The sequence below is a fragment of the Colletes latitarsis genome, chromosome 7 (assembly GCF_051014445.1).
Source record: "Colletes latitarsis isolate SP2378_abdomen chromosome 7, iyColLati1, whole genome shotgun sequence".
NCBI classification, from domain to species: domain Eukaryota; kingdom Metazoa; phylum Arthropoda; class Insecta; order Hymenoptera; family Colletidae; genus Colletes; species Colletes latitarsis.
Genome location: NC_135140.1, coordinates 13,012,627 through 13,028,971, shown reverse-complemented (window position 1 = coordinate 13,028,971; position 16,345 = coordinate 13,012,627). Strand labels below are relative to the sequence as shown.

The window sequence follows — 16,345 nt, the reverse complement described above, 5'->3', positions numbered from 1 at the left end:
GCGTGGCTCGATTAATTAACGGATAATCGATTTATCGCCAATTTCGTACAAGCTTCTAACCAAAGTACAACGTCTTTGATGACGTAACCGCCAATCGTCGGATCGACGATACGCGCGGTTTCCAGCGAAAACAATTTCGCTGTCTTCCCAATCCGCTGGAAACCACAATGGAATTTATCGTCTATAGCTATGAACTGGGATTCGAACCGGAACTGTTTTCAAAGGAGCACCGCAACGGGCATAAAGGGAACGAGATTTCGACGCGTTTCTCCGCGTTCCTCCGTGTTCTCCCTACGGCCTCTATATGGCGAGATGCAACGGTAACGATTTTCGTGATCGAGACACCCCTGCTCCCCCCCCGTTGCCGACCCTTTCCACCGATCGTCGTTTATCGTTTTTAATCGTTTCGTCCCCGATATAAAGCCTGCCTACACCCCTCCCGTTCCTATCTACCGTCCCGCTTTCTCCGTCGCGTCGACGTCCGAGTTTTGGTTTACGCGTCCGCGAATCGGACGGAAAAGCGATATCGGCTGACGGGACGCGAGGCGTACAGCGAAACAACGGAAAAGAGGCGAGGCGGGCTTTGATCGGGCTCTCCGCGAGGGTTGCTTCCCGTCGTCGAACACGCTTCACCGTCGAGAACGCGCGGTTAACGATTACCATTATCGTTACCGTAACGAACGGGAATTGGCCGTTGCGTCAGTTTCAGTTTGCGGAACAAAGTGGACCCGAAGTGGAGGCGAACGAGGCCCGCGGAGCCGTGGAAACGAACGATTACGCTGCTACGGGGAAATTTTTATCCGCGGGACCTCGCGCGAGAGTTCCTCCATCGACGGAGAAAGAGAACGGCGCAAAGTTAATTTCTCATCCCCTCTCGTTTTCGTTTCCTTATCTTTTTTTTCTCTCCTTCTTAGTTTTCTTTTTTTTTTTTTTTCTTCTTATTTTGCATTCGCGAAGATTTCCCCGCGGAACCCCGTTTACAAACGACCGAGCTTATTATCGCCCCTAAAGCACCGCTCGAATCCATTCGCGCGCGCATCGGGCTTCCAAGAGGCAACGGAACAACGGAATAATTGTTTCGTCTATCGGGCCTCCTCTCTCGTTTCCTTCTCCCGGTTTCTGCTCCGAACGATCGTTCGCGGAAGCTTGCTTCGATCTCGCGAACAATTAGTCGGGCGGACGATTTCCCTGCCCTCCCCGAGGTGATCAATTTACGGGGTTGCCTGGCTCGCGGAGGAACGCACTGGGCGGACGCGACGATTAAATTATTCGCGACGCGAATATTTCCGAAACTTTGACTCTCTTTCGCGGATCGTTGACGGCAGACACGCTATCTTGCGGTCGCGATTGCACCCCGTTAACCCGGAATACTCGAATCGATCTGGAATCCTCCGCCTCCCACCCCCTTCCCTCTACCATCGTTAACGCGACGACTATTTTCAATTTGCCCTCCGAGAAAACTGGAGGCCGCTCGATCGGAAATGGGCCGCGTTACCGGAGCCGTGAATACTAACAACAATCAGAGTGGAATTAACTATTGTTTCGTATCGATCCGCGTTCGCTAGGTCTGGCTGGCAACGGGTCCGGATATTGATAATTACTGAACGTGGCGTTGTACCGAGTATCGTTCCAACAACAGAGAGAGAGAGAGAGACGCGGAGGGCACGAGTGAAAGACAACAGGCTGTGTCGAAGCGTCGCAATTTCTAGCAAAATTGTAACGCGACAGGTTGTTTCGCGTAAAGAGGAACGTTTCGTCCTGAGCCTGATAGCGACGAGTCGCTATCGCTCGTGGAGTGTATACATAAGAGTAGATCGATCGAGCACTTGCGAGAGAGCGTAGCCCTCTGCTGGCGTGCGCGAGAAGCATCGCCACGATACGTCGAATAGCGAGTAAAGTGTCCACTTTGGCAAGCAGGAGCCGATATTGGACGTTTCTGGTATCGTCTTGACTCCCGGTGGGCCTAATAGCAATATACAGGGTGTATGCAATAACCGAGATAAACTAGCAAATCAAAATTAAGATGTTTCTTATTATTTTTCGATTCTTACAATTGGAAGAATATAGTTAAAAGTCTGTTTTGAAATTTGATAAACTTCTAAAGATACGAATGCTTAAACAGTGTTATAGTATCAAGAAAGAAAATTTTTTTTTGTCACTTTTCCTTAATTTGAACAGTAGTTTTTGTAATCTAATTTTTGGAGAACTCTAGAGTCATTGTAATTATCGATAATTCGTAATCGTAGCGTTCCGTTTTAATACTCGTTTCGCAACTTCCTTCGAGTAATTCATTATTTTCAGAGTCGCTGTGTTTGTGTTTGCAGTAATGGCATCGAAAATTTTTGCCATCTATTATCGTCAACTTAAAACAGCGCTTAACCCCTTAACGAGCACACTCGAATTAGCTTGAGCGAACGATACTGACAGAAATATGCACACACGGAGTTAACTCGAGCAGCGTCGCATGTTACGTTACCATAATGTACGCGTATGTATGTACATGCTTGAATAAACGTGGACGATGAAAAATAATCTGAAAAAGGTCGTGATTGCGTACAATACTTACAACTTTCCGTGAATAATAACAATGAACATAAGTAAGAAATTATTCATTTTTCTAGAAGACCAGCCACTATTACACTTTAATTTAATTTTACAATGGCATACATTTAACGACTATGCCCGTCGTATCTTCAATTTTTACGACACAACGTGGGCACACATTTTCAAAACAAAGTTCCACAGCCAACAGGTTAATTGGAGCCGATTATGTTGGCGCGTTAAGTACTTTTTTCATTATCGAGTCATTTGTTATGTCACTCCAGAAATACTTGCAACGATCGATTACGTCTCTTCCACTTATCAGCAAAATTACAGTTTATGTTTCTCATGATTTCATCTATACGTCGCTAATTGGAGGTAGTGGTCAGTTAAATGTAATTTGTTTGTAACGTGAGAGGAATTTTTTGACATGGTCGTGGCAACTAAGAGGTGCAAGACCTTCAATTTTAGAAAGAAACACATAATAAATTGGAGAAACGAAATGAAAATAGAAGCAAAGTTCCTATTTAATTTAAATACTGTATTCTACTATTAGTATCTCTGAAGATATTCCTATGAATCGTATGACAGAGACGTTATCAAAAGCTAATTAAACTTCAACAGTAACTCCTTTACCCTCGAATATTTTCCAAATCTACAAAAATTTCTTTTTTATAAATTGATGTTCCATGGATGTCGTAACACGTTTGATGCATTTCTTTTTCTTACAATAATATTAAATTTCCAAAGTCGTCGGAAATGATTCTTATTGCATGGCGCTCGAATGTAAACAAAGTTACAAGAGTTGAACGACCGGGCAGATTTTCAGACCAGTTTCGGAGAAAATTCATCCGCCCTCGCGACGTTCCGCTATCTTCGAACGCCGTGGAACGGAAATACCTAAAGGCGAAAGGTACGGGGCGCTGACACGATCGAACGCGTCACGAGTCTTATCCGTTATCGGTTATACGAGCGTGGATTCCGGTCGATCCAGCGTCAAAAGCCAAAGATCGGCTCGCGGTCGTGGTTGGCCGTTGCTCGGCGCCGTTCCGCGCGCGTCAGACCTTTCGCCGCGGAGTCGCGTGCATTTTGCACCTGCTCGACTCCTAACGCGCACGCGCACAGGTGCACGACCTACCGGCGCACAGACCTAAACTGGCGCGACGTCGAGCTTTCGTAGTCGGCATCGGCCATCCGCGACGCGAACTTTCACTCGGAGACGCTCCTCGACCTGCCGTGTCGTGTCGGGCCGCGCCGCGTCGCGACACGTCGCGTCGCCGACGAGATCGCGATCGTTCCCGGAATCTCTTCGCGTACTCCTCCGGGTACAAGGTAACCGTTAAAACAGAAAAAAAAAAAAAAAACGTATCCATCGATCCACCGATTTTCCATCGTTCGAACCGCCTCGTTCCTTGAGTTTCCCCGTCGCGTTTTGATTCTCGAATCGTTCGCCTCGACGCGATGGCTGTGCGCGCCCGCTGAGCCGGAAGTAGCCTTTGGAGGAGCAGCCGCCACCAGTGGCGTTGCGGTAAGCCGCTCTTAATCCGAATCGAAGATCGCTCGACGGCGAACCTCCCAGCGAACTTTGAAATTCGATTTAACACGGTGGATGAGTGTCTCGAGCGATCCGGGAGGGGGGGTAAACCACGGACAACGAGCAGATCCTGGCGCTTAAATTCGAACGCCCCGTGAAAGCAAACAGACACGCATATATATATAGATCGCGGGATTATCCGCGTAACAAAAAAAGAAAAGAAAGAAAAATATCGGCATAGTCGATCCCATCGACGTGGTACGTGTCAACAAATAAACTGTCCTCCCCCCTTGACGGCGCGTTCCGCCCCTTCTTTGAATGGATCCGAAAGGGAATAGTCTCGGTCAAATCAATACGCATTCGCGTCGTACGGTCGGAAAAGAGGGGCAGGGGGGAGGAGGTGGCGGAGGACAGGGAACCAGAGAGTGCCAGAGCGCAGGGAGAGAAATCGGGTTGCGTGCGTGTCACTGGCTGGACGGCTACTCCGGTGCACGTGTCACGGGAGAAAAACAGAGGGTCGCGGTCGAGCGGTCGCGGCGGCGGTATCGCGGCGTCCGGTAAACAGCCGGGGCTTTGGTCCCAGGTTAATAATTCCGGATCTCGTTTGTCCGCCCGGTACCGGTTTACCTAGGGTACCACGGTTCCACGTCGCCCCGTCAGTTTCCGGGCGATGATCGATCCCGCGAATTTACGCAACCTCTTACGTCGCTGGCTCGAGCACGCGTGCGATAGGGACACACACGTGCGCTAGTCGAAGGAACTCCCGGAGCTTTGGGCGAGATTGCAACAAGTTGCATTTAAAAGCCCCGGTGCCTTCCGGTACGCCCGACTTTCTTTCCTTCTACCCCCTCCCACCTCTTCTTTCCGCCCTGTTTCCGCGAACCGAACCGGAATTATTCGCCAGAGTTTCTCGTTACGTTTGTTCCGCGCGTCCGCGGTCGCCGCGGGTATTTCCCTTGGGTAATTATCGGGGCGAGAGGGTTTAAGGCGAAAAGCGCCCGTTCGTCGCGTGCATCTTCCCCCAAGCCAGCGCAACGCGCTCGAGACGAAGGAGACGTCCTCTCGAGTTCTTATTTTTCGTCGACGTCGCGATCGTTGTTCGAGATTCCGTCCTGAAAATTACCCGCCCCCCCACCGCCGGGCTCTGTCTCGGTGCCAAACTATCGGACGGCGAGATCGGATGACGAGGCGGCTGCTCAAAAATCGCGGAAACTCCGAAACCCGCCGCGCGAAGCGTTTAACGATCGACGAGTTTTAAACGAGGGTGCGACTCGTGATACCTCCGAGGCTCGACCAGCGACGTCTCCCTTGGCACTCGCCAGCGACGGCCGTCACGCGACCTTTAAATTTCCCTCGACCCGGGACGGTGCAACCGCGAGTTCCCGTCGATGCAGTGATACTTCTGTGTGGAAATACGTGCTCACCGATCGTATTTTGCGCGCAGCAAGACGGAGGAGCCGGGGAACAGTGGTCGGAGAGGATCGAGGACGGGTAAAACGACTACGCTGGACGAACGAAACCGACGCACGGTGGAATCTTGGAGTCAACGCGAGAGACGATGGATCTCACGTTGCTTTTGCTCGCCGTGCTCCTCAGGCAAGAGGGTGAGTAGCCTACTCGAGCAAATCGCGCGACGAGAAACCGCGAACGTTTTCCTATCCGCTCGCCTCGACCTCCGAGTCGTTGGTGAATCGAACCTTTCCGTTTCGCTTCTGGAGGACGGCGATGGTTCGACTAATTTTCAAATGGCCATTGCCTCGCTCCACCGGCCGAGCAAGATCTTCGCCGGGGGTGGAGGAAGAAGATAAAAATTACGGTCTAAAAGGGATGGCCGCCGCGAATGCTGACTGTCGTTTCGTCGTGGCTGAAGGGAGAGGGGGGGCGGTTTAAAAATGGCACTCTTTCTAATTACGTTCCGTCGTTTCTTCCGTGTTATCGCGGTTTTTCCGAGGGGGACTGTACGCGTGGAGAAAAGAGAAGGACAACTCGACGGCGCGGGTAACGAAAGTAAGAGGAAACGGAAGGGGAAGAGGAAGAGGACGGTAGGAGAACCGAGAGCGGGATAGCTGGAATTTATGACGTTCCGGTACACGAGCTTGACGAGGGTGCGAGAAAGAGAAGGGCCCGCGGATCGTTAGAGGGCAGAGAAATAAAAATCCCGCGTTAAGGGACGGGTCTAGCGGCGGATAAGTAGAAATTAAACGAAAGTAAAGAGAAACGGAGCCGCGTTACGTGGCGAACGGAACAACGGGATGGGTCGCGGTTCGTCGATCGGCGTTTAAAATTCAAAGAGAAACCGATCTCTGTAAGAACCGTCTTGTCTGGCGAAATAAGGGAAGCGGAAGCGTTTTCAGTCGCAGTGAAATTGAAGCAAACGCGCGCGGAGCATCGCCAAGCAGGCTACACAGGGTGGGGGGGAGGGGGAGGGGGAGGGGGGAGTCGATATGAAATTTTCAGACGATAAACTCGATGGTAAAACGACTCGTCGAAGAGAATAGATTAGCATAAATAAATAAAACGTGCGCCGATCCGGGGATATCGAAAGCTCTCGAAACACGACGAAGACGGTCCGCAGGAGAGGGAGGTGGGTGGATAGAGACGAATTAATTACGGTGGAGAATGGAAAGTCGGTAGACCGGTCGCGTTCATAAATTATCGGTATTATGACGAGGAGACTGGCAACGGGTCCGCCGTTTATCATTACCGCGCGTCATAACGCGGTCCGTCGAGCGCGACAGGATGTTCGCCGCTTTTATAACTGGATAATATTAACTGTAAATATTTGTCCGTCGCTCCATTTGCGGCCGCGCTCGACAATCGCGCATACATCAACGTTAAACGAAGCCCCGGCTGGACGCGGGAAACCTATAATTTTGATTTTCGCGTGGTCCCGCCTCTCCTGGGTACCATCGAGGGTTTACCTAACTTTCGGCGCCTGGGAAGAAAGGTGAAACGAAGAGGGATGGGGGGAGGGAGGAAGTACGACGTGCGACGCGCGAGTTTTAATTCGACGATCGATCGTTTTCGACGGGTCGTGGATCGTCGGTTGCGCTTTCACGGGCGACGATCGTGCGCGTTCCCTCGTTACCAACCAGTAGGTCGAACCGCTGTTGCGTACGTAATTCCATCGATCGTCGTGCAGCGCAAAAACGTGAAAAACGACGCGGACGAGTGGCGGCGGATGGTCTGGTACGTCGGGACGGAGGATAGGCGAGGCCAGACGACAGGACAGGGAAACGAAAAATGATTGACGCGCGTAACGAAGACAAATTAAAAAGAAGAACGGCGCTCTGTGTACGCGCGCGTGCGCGGTAGATCCGATGGAGGAACGCCGTTGGTCAGGGCACGGGGTGCAAGACGCGAAAGACGGGACGGCGGGTAAATACAGCGATCCCTCGTTAATGTTCCAGCCAGCGAACGTTATCGAGGGAGGTACTATTCAATTGTCGATTATCTCTATTAGGCTCGATCTCATTGTTGATGAAATGCTCGAATATTTAGACCAAATTTTGTTGTTTCGCAAAGGTTTTTACAAGTTGTGTGGTTGAATATTGGCGGAGAGAAAGTGCAACGCAAAGTTAGATTTAAGAAACCTGCGAACTGCAGTCGGAGCGGTGTGTGTACAGCGAACCACGATGCGAACGTTGTCGAGGGAGGTACCATTCAATTGTCGATTGTTATCTCTGGTAGGCTCGATCGCGTTGCTGATGAAAGCATGAAACCCTGAGAGCGAGTGAAATGGAGAGAAATGCTCGGCGTTTTAAAAATAATGACTCTCCAGATCACATTTTGTTCTCTATTCTTTTTACAAGGTATGTGGAATGTAGATTTAAGAAACCTGCAAACTGCAAGTCAGAGTAGTCGAAAATTCCAAGAATTGTCGACTCTTATCTCCGTTAGCTAGAATCAGTCTCTCAATTGCATCGCACCTTTTTAGCGCGTTCGACATTGGGTCTTGCATTTCTCTCTCACTTTCCACCTTTGTCTTTCACATTTTAGAGGAAGTCGTTCGAATGTACACGCGAACAATCGATCGCCAGACTCCAGTAATCGTTCGGGTATGCCTCCCGCGAACGATATCGAAGAAGTAGCGAACGTTAACGAGAGTGTCCAAGCGTGTGCCGGACTCGAGAAACGAAAACGCACTCGGAGTAAGCGGTTGGGCGTGCGGTTATATCGCTTCCTCGGTCGCGAGTCGTTCCCCTACAGCCACCCCACCTGATGAAGATAAAACGGGATAATTATAGAGCCTATCGGGGATCGTGGCGCGGCTAAATTTCGTCGAGACACGCGAGATCGTCGAAAGAGGGTTGGCAATAAAGGGAAGCCGGGCTTAAGTAAAAAGAAGAAAAAAAAAAAAAACGAACCGAAGAGGGAATAAACTCACCGCTGGGGAAGTAAAAAGGGTCGGGGGGCGGGGTGGGGGAATGCCGAGAACGGGATGTCATTAATTTTTCATACGGACTTGGCACATCTGCGTTCGGTCGGCCATGCTCTGCAACCCCCCTAATTATTTCTGGCTCATCATTTTTCCTCCCCGCTACCGCCACGTTCCCTCTCCCCTCGTTTTAACCCACTCTCTCTCTTCCCCTTGCTTTCACCCGATGAGGTTTCTTCTCCCTTTTTGCCGGTTGATACAAACCGTATTCTTCGTTGACAAATGTGCAGCGTCGTCGAGTCGACGCGACGGTTTCGATTGGAAATCGAGAAGCACGCTTGTCGATGGATCATTACGCCGGAAGAGCAACGTAATTGAGTGTTTCGTCTCTTGTTCGTCGACGTTTCCCTCCGTCGGTCAGCCCCTCGATATTCGACGACGACCCAAACCGGCGAACTCACCCGCGATCGTCTAATTATTTCTCCGTCGAGGCTCCCGCTCTTCCGTTCGCGGTTTTTGCATTTCCGGAATTACGTACGCTCGTAACGGTAAATTTTTATTGGTCGCACGCACGGTTGCACGCTCGAATGGCTTCTTTCGTTCGGTTCCCCGTTATCTCCCTTGTTCTAGGACTCGGTCTCGGTCGTTCTAGTCGCGTTCCTGGAAAGGTACTCGACGAAGTGCGATTTCAGCGCTTTACAACTTCGATTCCCTGTCTACTTGGACCTCCTCGAACCGGGAACGAAATGTCCGCAGTGGCGGGATTTTCTTTTCCCTTCTCTCAGCAACGATTGACCGTTCGCTCGCGTTACACGCGCGCGCCTCCGGTATTTCACCTTTTTGGCACGTAACAGCCAATAGCCCAGGGGTTCCCAACCCATCCGTCGCGGCACGTTTCTCGAACGGGCCACAGAGACTGTTGAATTCTTGCCTTTCATTGCAGATACAGTACAATATACAGACTGCCCCTCTATTTTATTTAAAATACCAAATAAACTCTGAAATTACGAGTAAAATTTAACCTAGAGTTTCGAGTGTAAGGAAAGTAATAAAAAGGGCTGCACTTACAGACTTGTGTTATTTGGTTTTTATAAAATGATCGTTGAGTGTCGCTCTAATCCATTTGGTTTACAAATACCAAGTAAAATCTGGCATAGAATTTTAAATGTATTGAAAATAATAAAGCAAGGCGAGGCTTCAAAATTTTTATTTGTTTTCGAAAGGTGACGAGTTCCTCCCCAATTTTGCCACAGTATAAATTGCGTTTTTAACGTAAAGTCTATATTTGTAGTATAAAATGCAAGAATAATATGGATGGGGAGGATAGGGTCCCTCGACAGAGTAGACAAAGCGAAAAAAGAACGGGTCACGAGTTCGCCCAGCGATGCTTGTCAAGCTGCAGCGATTTTTGTCTTTCGAGCTCTGACCGTTTGTCACTTGCTCTGGCAATTTATCATTTGGTCTTACCGCGTCGCGATCTCTTCTGCAAGGTAAACACAAACGTGCAAGATGGTTAGACGATAGGACTAAAAATTTCCGCTACCGATCGTCCTGCAACTTGACGGTTATCGCTGTATCTTTTCTCTATCGATTGCTTTGCAATGCACGCGCTTTGGTCAGAACCCAATCTGATTAGTTATTCACCATTGTGGTTCCAAAATAATCACGCGTTAATTATGCTCTATTAAACAGTTCAATGATTTACTATCGTGATTGCCTTATAATTGCCGTGCGATTATTTCGTGACCGTAATCGCAAATAAATAATCAGATTATGTTTTGCCAAAATCTGGGTCTAACGTCGCTTTCTCATGTTTATCATCTAACTAAATACTATTTCTAGAAACGCTATCTGATTTGTATATTTCATCAGGAACGATGTCTATGGCGACGTGCATACGCGTATGATCAGATTTGCGTGGATTCACGCGTTTAGTAAAGTATCTTTTCAATATTAAGAAGACTATTATCAAAGGAACTCTACTACTTATTTATGGTCGATTTGGAAAAATTATTTTTGGCTACGGGGGTCAATGACAATAATTTTTGGTGAACAGACATACCCCCGAAATCCTACCCAGTTATGAGAAAAAAATTCGAGAAGGTGTGAAATTTTTCGTCAAAATTAAAAAATTTCAAATCGTTCTAAAAAAATTATTTCTAGCTATAGGGGTAAATTATAATCATTTTTGGTCATTAGACATACCCCCGAAATCCTACGCAATTTCGAGAAAAAAATTCTTTTCCGAAAGTATAACGTGTGGCCATAAATGTTTTCCCAAAAAAATACATTGGATGTAAGATCTACTCGGTTGTCTCATTTGTGGTTTCACTGTAGATGGTCTTGCGTTATATGGAGATGAGGAATCTGGGGCATAAGATTGACATATTAATCTTTCACTTAAGAGTACAAGAACTTGTCGAATGATGTCTGGAAACAGTTGACTAGATTCAGTTATCGAATGATTATTCCTCAAGTTGGAACAAATGTTGTCCCATGGAATATTAGAAACTTCCTCGAACTGCATGCATTTGTAGAACTTCCGGGTAATTTCCAACATGCAAATGACGGTGTTTTAGGTTCCTAATCAGTAGTTCCGAGTTATCGAAATAGAAAAGTAACTTGGATATTTGCTATTGTATCGTTATAAAATTACTTCAGTTGGTTTTACGGAGCTTTTACAGTTATGCGTGATATCAAACACGAACATATTCGAATGATTATAAGTTAGGCGTAGAATATATGCCTGGCGACGAACAAGAAAACCGCCTGACGATCGAATGTGAGAGTTTGTTAGCTGCTGTAACTGTTTTGCACTGTCTTCCTTAATTAAAACATTGTCGAGCGAGCTATACTTCGAGGGAAGACAGGGACGATTAAATTTCTCCTACATGCCCTTCCAGTTGCTACTGTCCGATCCCGATCGTGTAACAAGTTCAGGAAAATTACTGTACTACGTTAGAGTGGTCCACAAGTTTTTCTGTTTCTTCTGTTATTATTGTTGCTCAACTCTCTTAAATAAATTTCCTTTATTCATGTCGATTATTTTGAAGTTCTCGAAACTTTCTTTTACATTCTACGTTAGAAATCCATTGTTAAGTAAAAAATATACTTCGATTAGTAAATAGAGATATTTAAGTTACACATAATTTTATATATTAAACATTTCGCATCGTTATTGAATTATGAGGTTTCCTTTGAATAATTTAATACAGGTATACTTTTGAGTATTACTTTTTTACACCTTCTCGAATTTTTTTCTAGAAACTGGGTAGGATTTCGGGGTTATGTTTGTTCGCCAAAAATGATTGTAACTGACCCCTGTTGCCGAAAATAATTTTTCCAGAACGATTTGAAATTTTTGTTTTTCGCCGAAAAATTTAGGCACCCCATGTCGATTTTTTTTAAAAATTAGTTTTTCATTTTTAGTAATTTCGTTTGACGCCCTACAGAAAAGTTGTCTAATACTTTTCTGTAGGTACCCATGAGCTCTACTTCAGAAAAAAGTTTCATTGAAATATATTCACAATTATAGGAGTTATGGCTATTTGAAAATTGGACCATTTTTATGGGGTTTTTCTCATTTTGCGGGGTCAAGGACCAACTTTTCGTGTATTTTTGCGATTTGTACATATTCTCCATCAAAATACGCGTAGTTTGTTTTTTTAAACATTAAAATCGTCCAATCCGTTCAGGAGTTATGACATTTTAAAGATTCGCATGAAATTTCGGGGTAACATTTCTGGCCAGAAATTATATTTTCGGTAAGGAATTTTTTTCTCGAAAATGCGTAGGATTTAGGGGGTATGTCTATTCACCAAAAATGATTGCAATTGACTCCCGCAAATGAAAATAATTTTTTTATAATGATTTGAAATTTTTTTTTTTCGTCGAAAAATTTAGGCACCTACCCCCTGTCAATTTTTCTTAAAAATTCGTTTATGATTTTTAGTAATTTTATTTAACACCCCACAGAAAAGTTGTCTAATACTTTTTTGTGGGTATCCGTGAGCTCTATTTCAGAAAAAAGTTTCATTGAAATATATTCACAATTGTAGGAGTTATGGTCGTTTGAAAATTGGACCATTTTTATGAGGTTTTTCTGATTTTGCGGGGTCAAGGATCAACTTTTCGAATATTTTTGCAATTTCTACATATTCTCCATCAAAATACGCGTAGTTTGCTTTTTTAAACATTAAAATCGTTCAATCCGTTCAGAAGTTATGACGTTTTAAAGATACGCGTGAAATTTCAGTGAAACATATCAACGGTATGGTCAGACATGAAATTTTCGGTAATGAATTTTTTTCTCGAAACTGAGTAGGATATCGGGGATATGTCTATTGACCAAAAACGATTGTAATGGACCCCCGTAACTAAAAATAATTTTTTCAGAACGATTTGAAATTTTTTAATTTTGTCGTAAAATTTCACACCTACTCGAATTTTTTTCTCGAAAAGGGGTAGGATTTCGGGGGTACGTCTAATGACCAAAAATGATTGCAATTGATCCCCGCAACCGAAAATAATTTTTCCAGAACGATTTGAAATTTGTGAATTTAATTGCTAATAACTTCTTAACGAAGCCTCCATCAACAAATTGGTATCCTTGATTTTCGTCATATTTTGGCTTCTAGAATCCTCTATCAAAATTCTCCCCAATGGTAGCCGAACACACTGTATAAGACAGAGAGATATCATCAAACGCAATCTGTTTACTTAATACAAAAGAATACATTATATCAAGTATCAGCTAGCCAGGTAATAAGACGTAGTATCGGTAAGTATCAGGATATATTCGTTTCTGTGAATTTAATTCGACAATTCAGAACCCGGCTAGGACGTCGTGGGCGATTGATTCACGATTCCGTCCGAATATATGCGCAGATTCCGGGGCACTCGGGGAATCGTTCCACTGTCGCGACAATCTCATCGTCGAACGCACGATTCCGTTCACGGTTGCCGTTAATTCCCCGTCCTCGTGCATCTCCGTCCCTCCACGCCCCCCGGATCTCACGACTCGTTAATTACAGTGGAAAAAGAACCGGGTTTTCGTTGGAGGAATCCGTTGCATTACCATATTTTATATCCTCGATTCTTGGTCCCGGCTAGGCTTCTAGCCACCGTTAGCTTTTTATCGCTTCCGTAATTCAGCTCGTTCCTTTCCATTTCAGCGCGTCGCCCGCCAATAAACCGTTTCCGCGTGAAAGGACAAATCGGGAAACGGGAAAAATTTTCCAGCTACCCGTGCCTCTGGCCGCGGGTGAGAATCGTCGGTGCGTCCACCCGGCACTCGATCCGCGTTTCCAACCCCCCCCCCTCTCTCTCTTCCGCGCGTTATCGCGATTATATTTACGTCCCGTTGTCCCAGCCGAAAATACCTAATTAGCGGGCGCGGTGCTCGGCCGCTTACGCCTTTGCATGCGACCGGGAATCGATATGGTGCCAATTTACCAACCCGAATTCGAATAATTGACGTTGCATTAAATATTCGCGTTGCAATCGCCTCGACGTTTTCGGGCGCGTTCGTGCGCGAGTAATTTTCAATTCCAGACTAATCGAAATGTCGTGGCGTGGTCACGCGAAACGACGTTAATGCCGGCAAAAGTGACGAGCGTAAAGAGCCAAGCAGGAATGCGGTATCGTTTTGGGATCCACGACGAATCGAAAGTTCACCCCGCGGTCTTCACCGAGGGACTTTTCACGTTTCGCCAAGGTTAAAAAACCTTTCGAGCTGCGAAAAGATTTGCCCTGTGCTAGGGAAAAAAAAGAAGAGGAAACGATACGACTACTAGGAGAATTGCTCGATTTTACTGACGACGCAGAGTGGACCAGCGTTCTCTAAAGAGCAAGCTATTTTTGTGGTTTATCGAATCATTTTCTTGAGGTTAGCTCACTCCTGAAGCATTAACTAAAAACTGAGGTCGATATCTTGCTAGTTTTTGAGAAAGTACCTCGTTTGCACCCATGTGGTGCAAGTGTTTAATTTTTAGGTTTTTTTTAAATAGATCGACTCGGGTAAAAACGTATCAATAATCTCAATCTATGGAAATCGCACTAGCGTGTGCACTTTAGAAAAGAAATTATGATATACGGCGAACGTCGTACAACGCAATAAGAATATTAAGGCTATCTAGATTTATTTTCCTTAACATCACGGCTTGAGGATTAATTTTTTTTTAGTCCCTTAACGAACACTCTTGTCACCCGTATGGTTCACGCGGCAGTCAATGTCTGAAACTCTAATTAACCATTAAGTTACCAACTACGTTGTTTCTGAGGCACTTCGAGCATGGGAATTATCAGACATCATTTTTACGATCCATTCGTACGTGTAATAATATAACTGAAAGGATAATATCGTGGGAATTTATAACGGGAAAGGAACAGTGTGGAACGCAAGTAAAACAACCGTTTAAAAGTACGTAATAACAGGGAATTTAGTGTCTAGATCGAACGCAATGTAACTTTTCAAAGATGAAGTCGTACCATCAGAGGCCATTCATAACGAACAGTGATCACAATTGAAACGTGAACTAACTGATCACTTTTATTATCTCTATTTTAATAAATGAAGCTTAATATTAGAAAAGTGATTGTTCCATCACTCGAATAAACATTCTTTTAATTTATTACTGATAACAAATATAAAAATGTAAAAATGGGTCAGGCGAGGGATATATTTTCTACGTGCCACGTTAGGGTATTATTAATACAAATTTCGGCGACGTCGATAACAAGGCTGCGTGCCAGAATAGAGAAACATCTCGATCAATGTCACGCAATCAAGTACGTTAGGCGACTTCTAACAAGCACGTTAGGCGATTTTTTCTCCTAGTTTGAAGCCAGGAATGTCGTATAACTGCAAAACGATTCCGCACGCGTATCGGTGTCTCGTTAATCACCAATGCAAAATAAAAATTTGAATATTTTTCATTACACCTTGGTTCTACTTTATGAAAATACGTTTAGCGATACCTCGTTAGGGTTATTTCTAATTATGCGTTATTCAAATTGTTTCTAAATAACTTTTGTGGAATGAGATTGCCTTTGAACTGATTTCTACCAGGAAAACATTTAGAATTTATTATTAATATTCTTAAGAGTGACAAATGTGTAACATTTTGTTTTCATTAGTAAATATATGGTATTCGATTAGGCGCGGTGCCGAGATCGAAGCTAAAATCTGAGCTTTTACTCGTACTTTTGTTAATAATAAGTCTGCATAATTATCATAACAAATACCAAACTGTTGCACATTAAGAAATTTAAGATCGAGGAAAAAGGAAAAAAATACAGTCAAGATACCTTTTGCAATATTTTTGGTAGCATTCATCTTTATAATTACACGGTTTCGTTACAACGTTTATACGATATTTTTTACTCCATTTCACTCTGTAAACCAGAGATAGGAAAATTCTATTCGCGGACAAAAAGTACGAACTTCGAATTCGCTCGTAAACCTGTTCCCGCTGAGAAGAGGTTAAAAAAACCCCCCCGTTAATGAAGTCTAATTTACGAACGAATTTACAAATAGTACGTAAATGAAAAACCTCGAGTTTCTAAAGAAGTCTAAAGCTACATCCGCCAGTTTTGTGACTTTATTGTTTCGCTGCAACAATACTGTTTTACTTAATTACAGAAAATATCAAATATCATCCAAGGGTTGATTTTACCCTCTGAAAGTAAATTATGGAAAGAAATACGCACACACAATCTACGCGTATTCGGGTTAGATACGATTCTGGCGACAGTTCCCGCGCTCGCCGCCAGAGGGACCGTTTTCTCGCAAGCGCTCGACCATTAAATGTCGCGACGTATGAGACAACATCAAGCCACCGCAAACACAATTTCTCACTGTATAATTACAGTGAGAGGGAGGGGGGTTAGGG

General features: G+C 45.0%; 1 protein-coding gene across 4 annotated transcripts in view; it reads left to right on the top strand.

Moving 5' to 3' along the window:
- Window positions 1–3,475: 3,475 nt before the first annotated feature.
- The window catches only part of LOC143343852 (uncharacterized), a 156,428-nt gene continuing 143,558 nt past the window's right edge, over window positions 3,476–16,345 (top strand). For 2 of the 4 annotated variants that reach the window (XR_013080022.1, XM_076769158.1), the window contains exons 1-2: window positions 3,481–4,069; window positions 5,520–5,679. Coding sequence is in view for 3 of the 4 variants with exons in the window: in XM_076769158.1 (XP_076625273.1) it covers window positions 5,634–5,679 (46 nt within the window). In the remaining variant the exon portion in view is untranslated. Of the gene's footprint in view, window positions 4,070–5,519; window positions 5,680–16,345 lie in introns of all 4 variants that reach the window. The other 2 variants (XM_076769160.1, XM_076769159.1) reach the window with 2 other exon arrangements.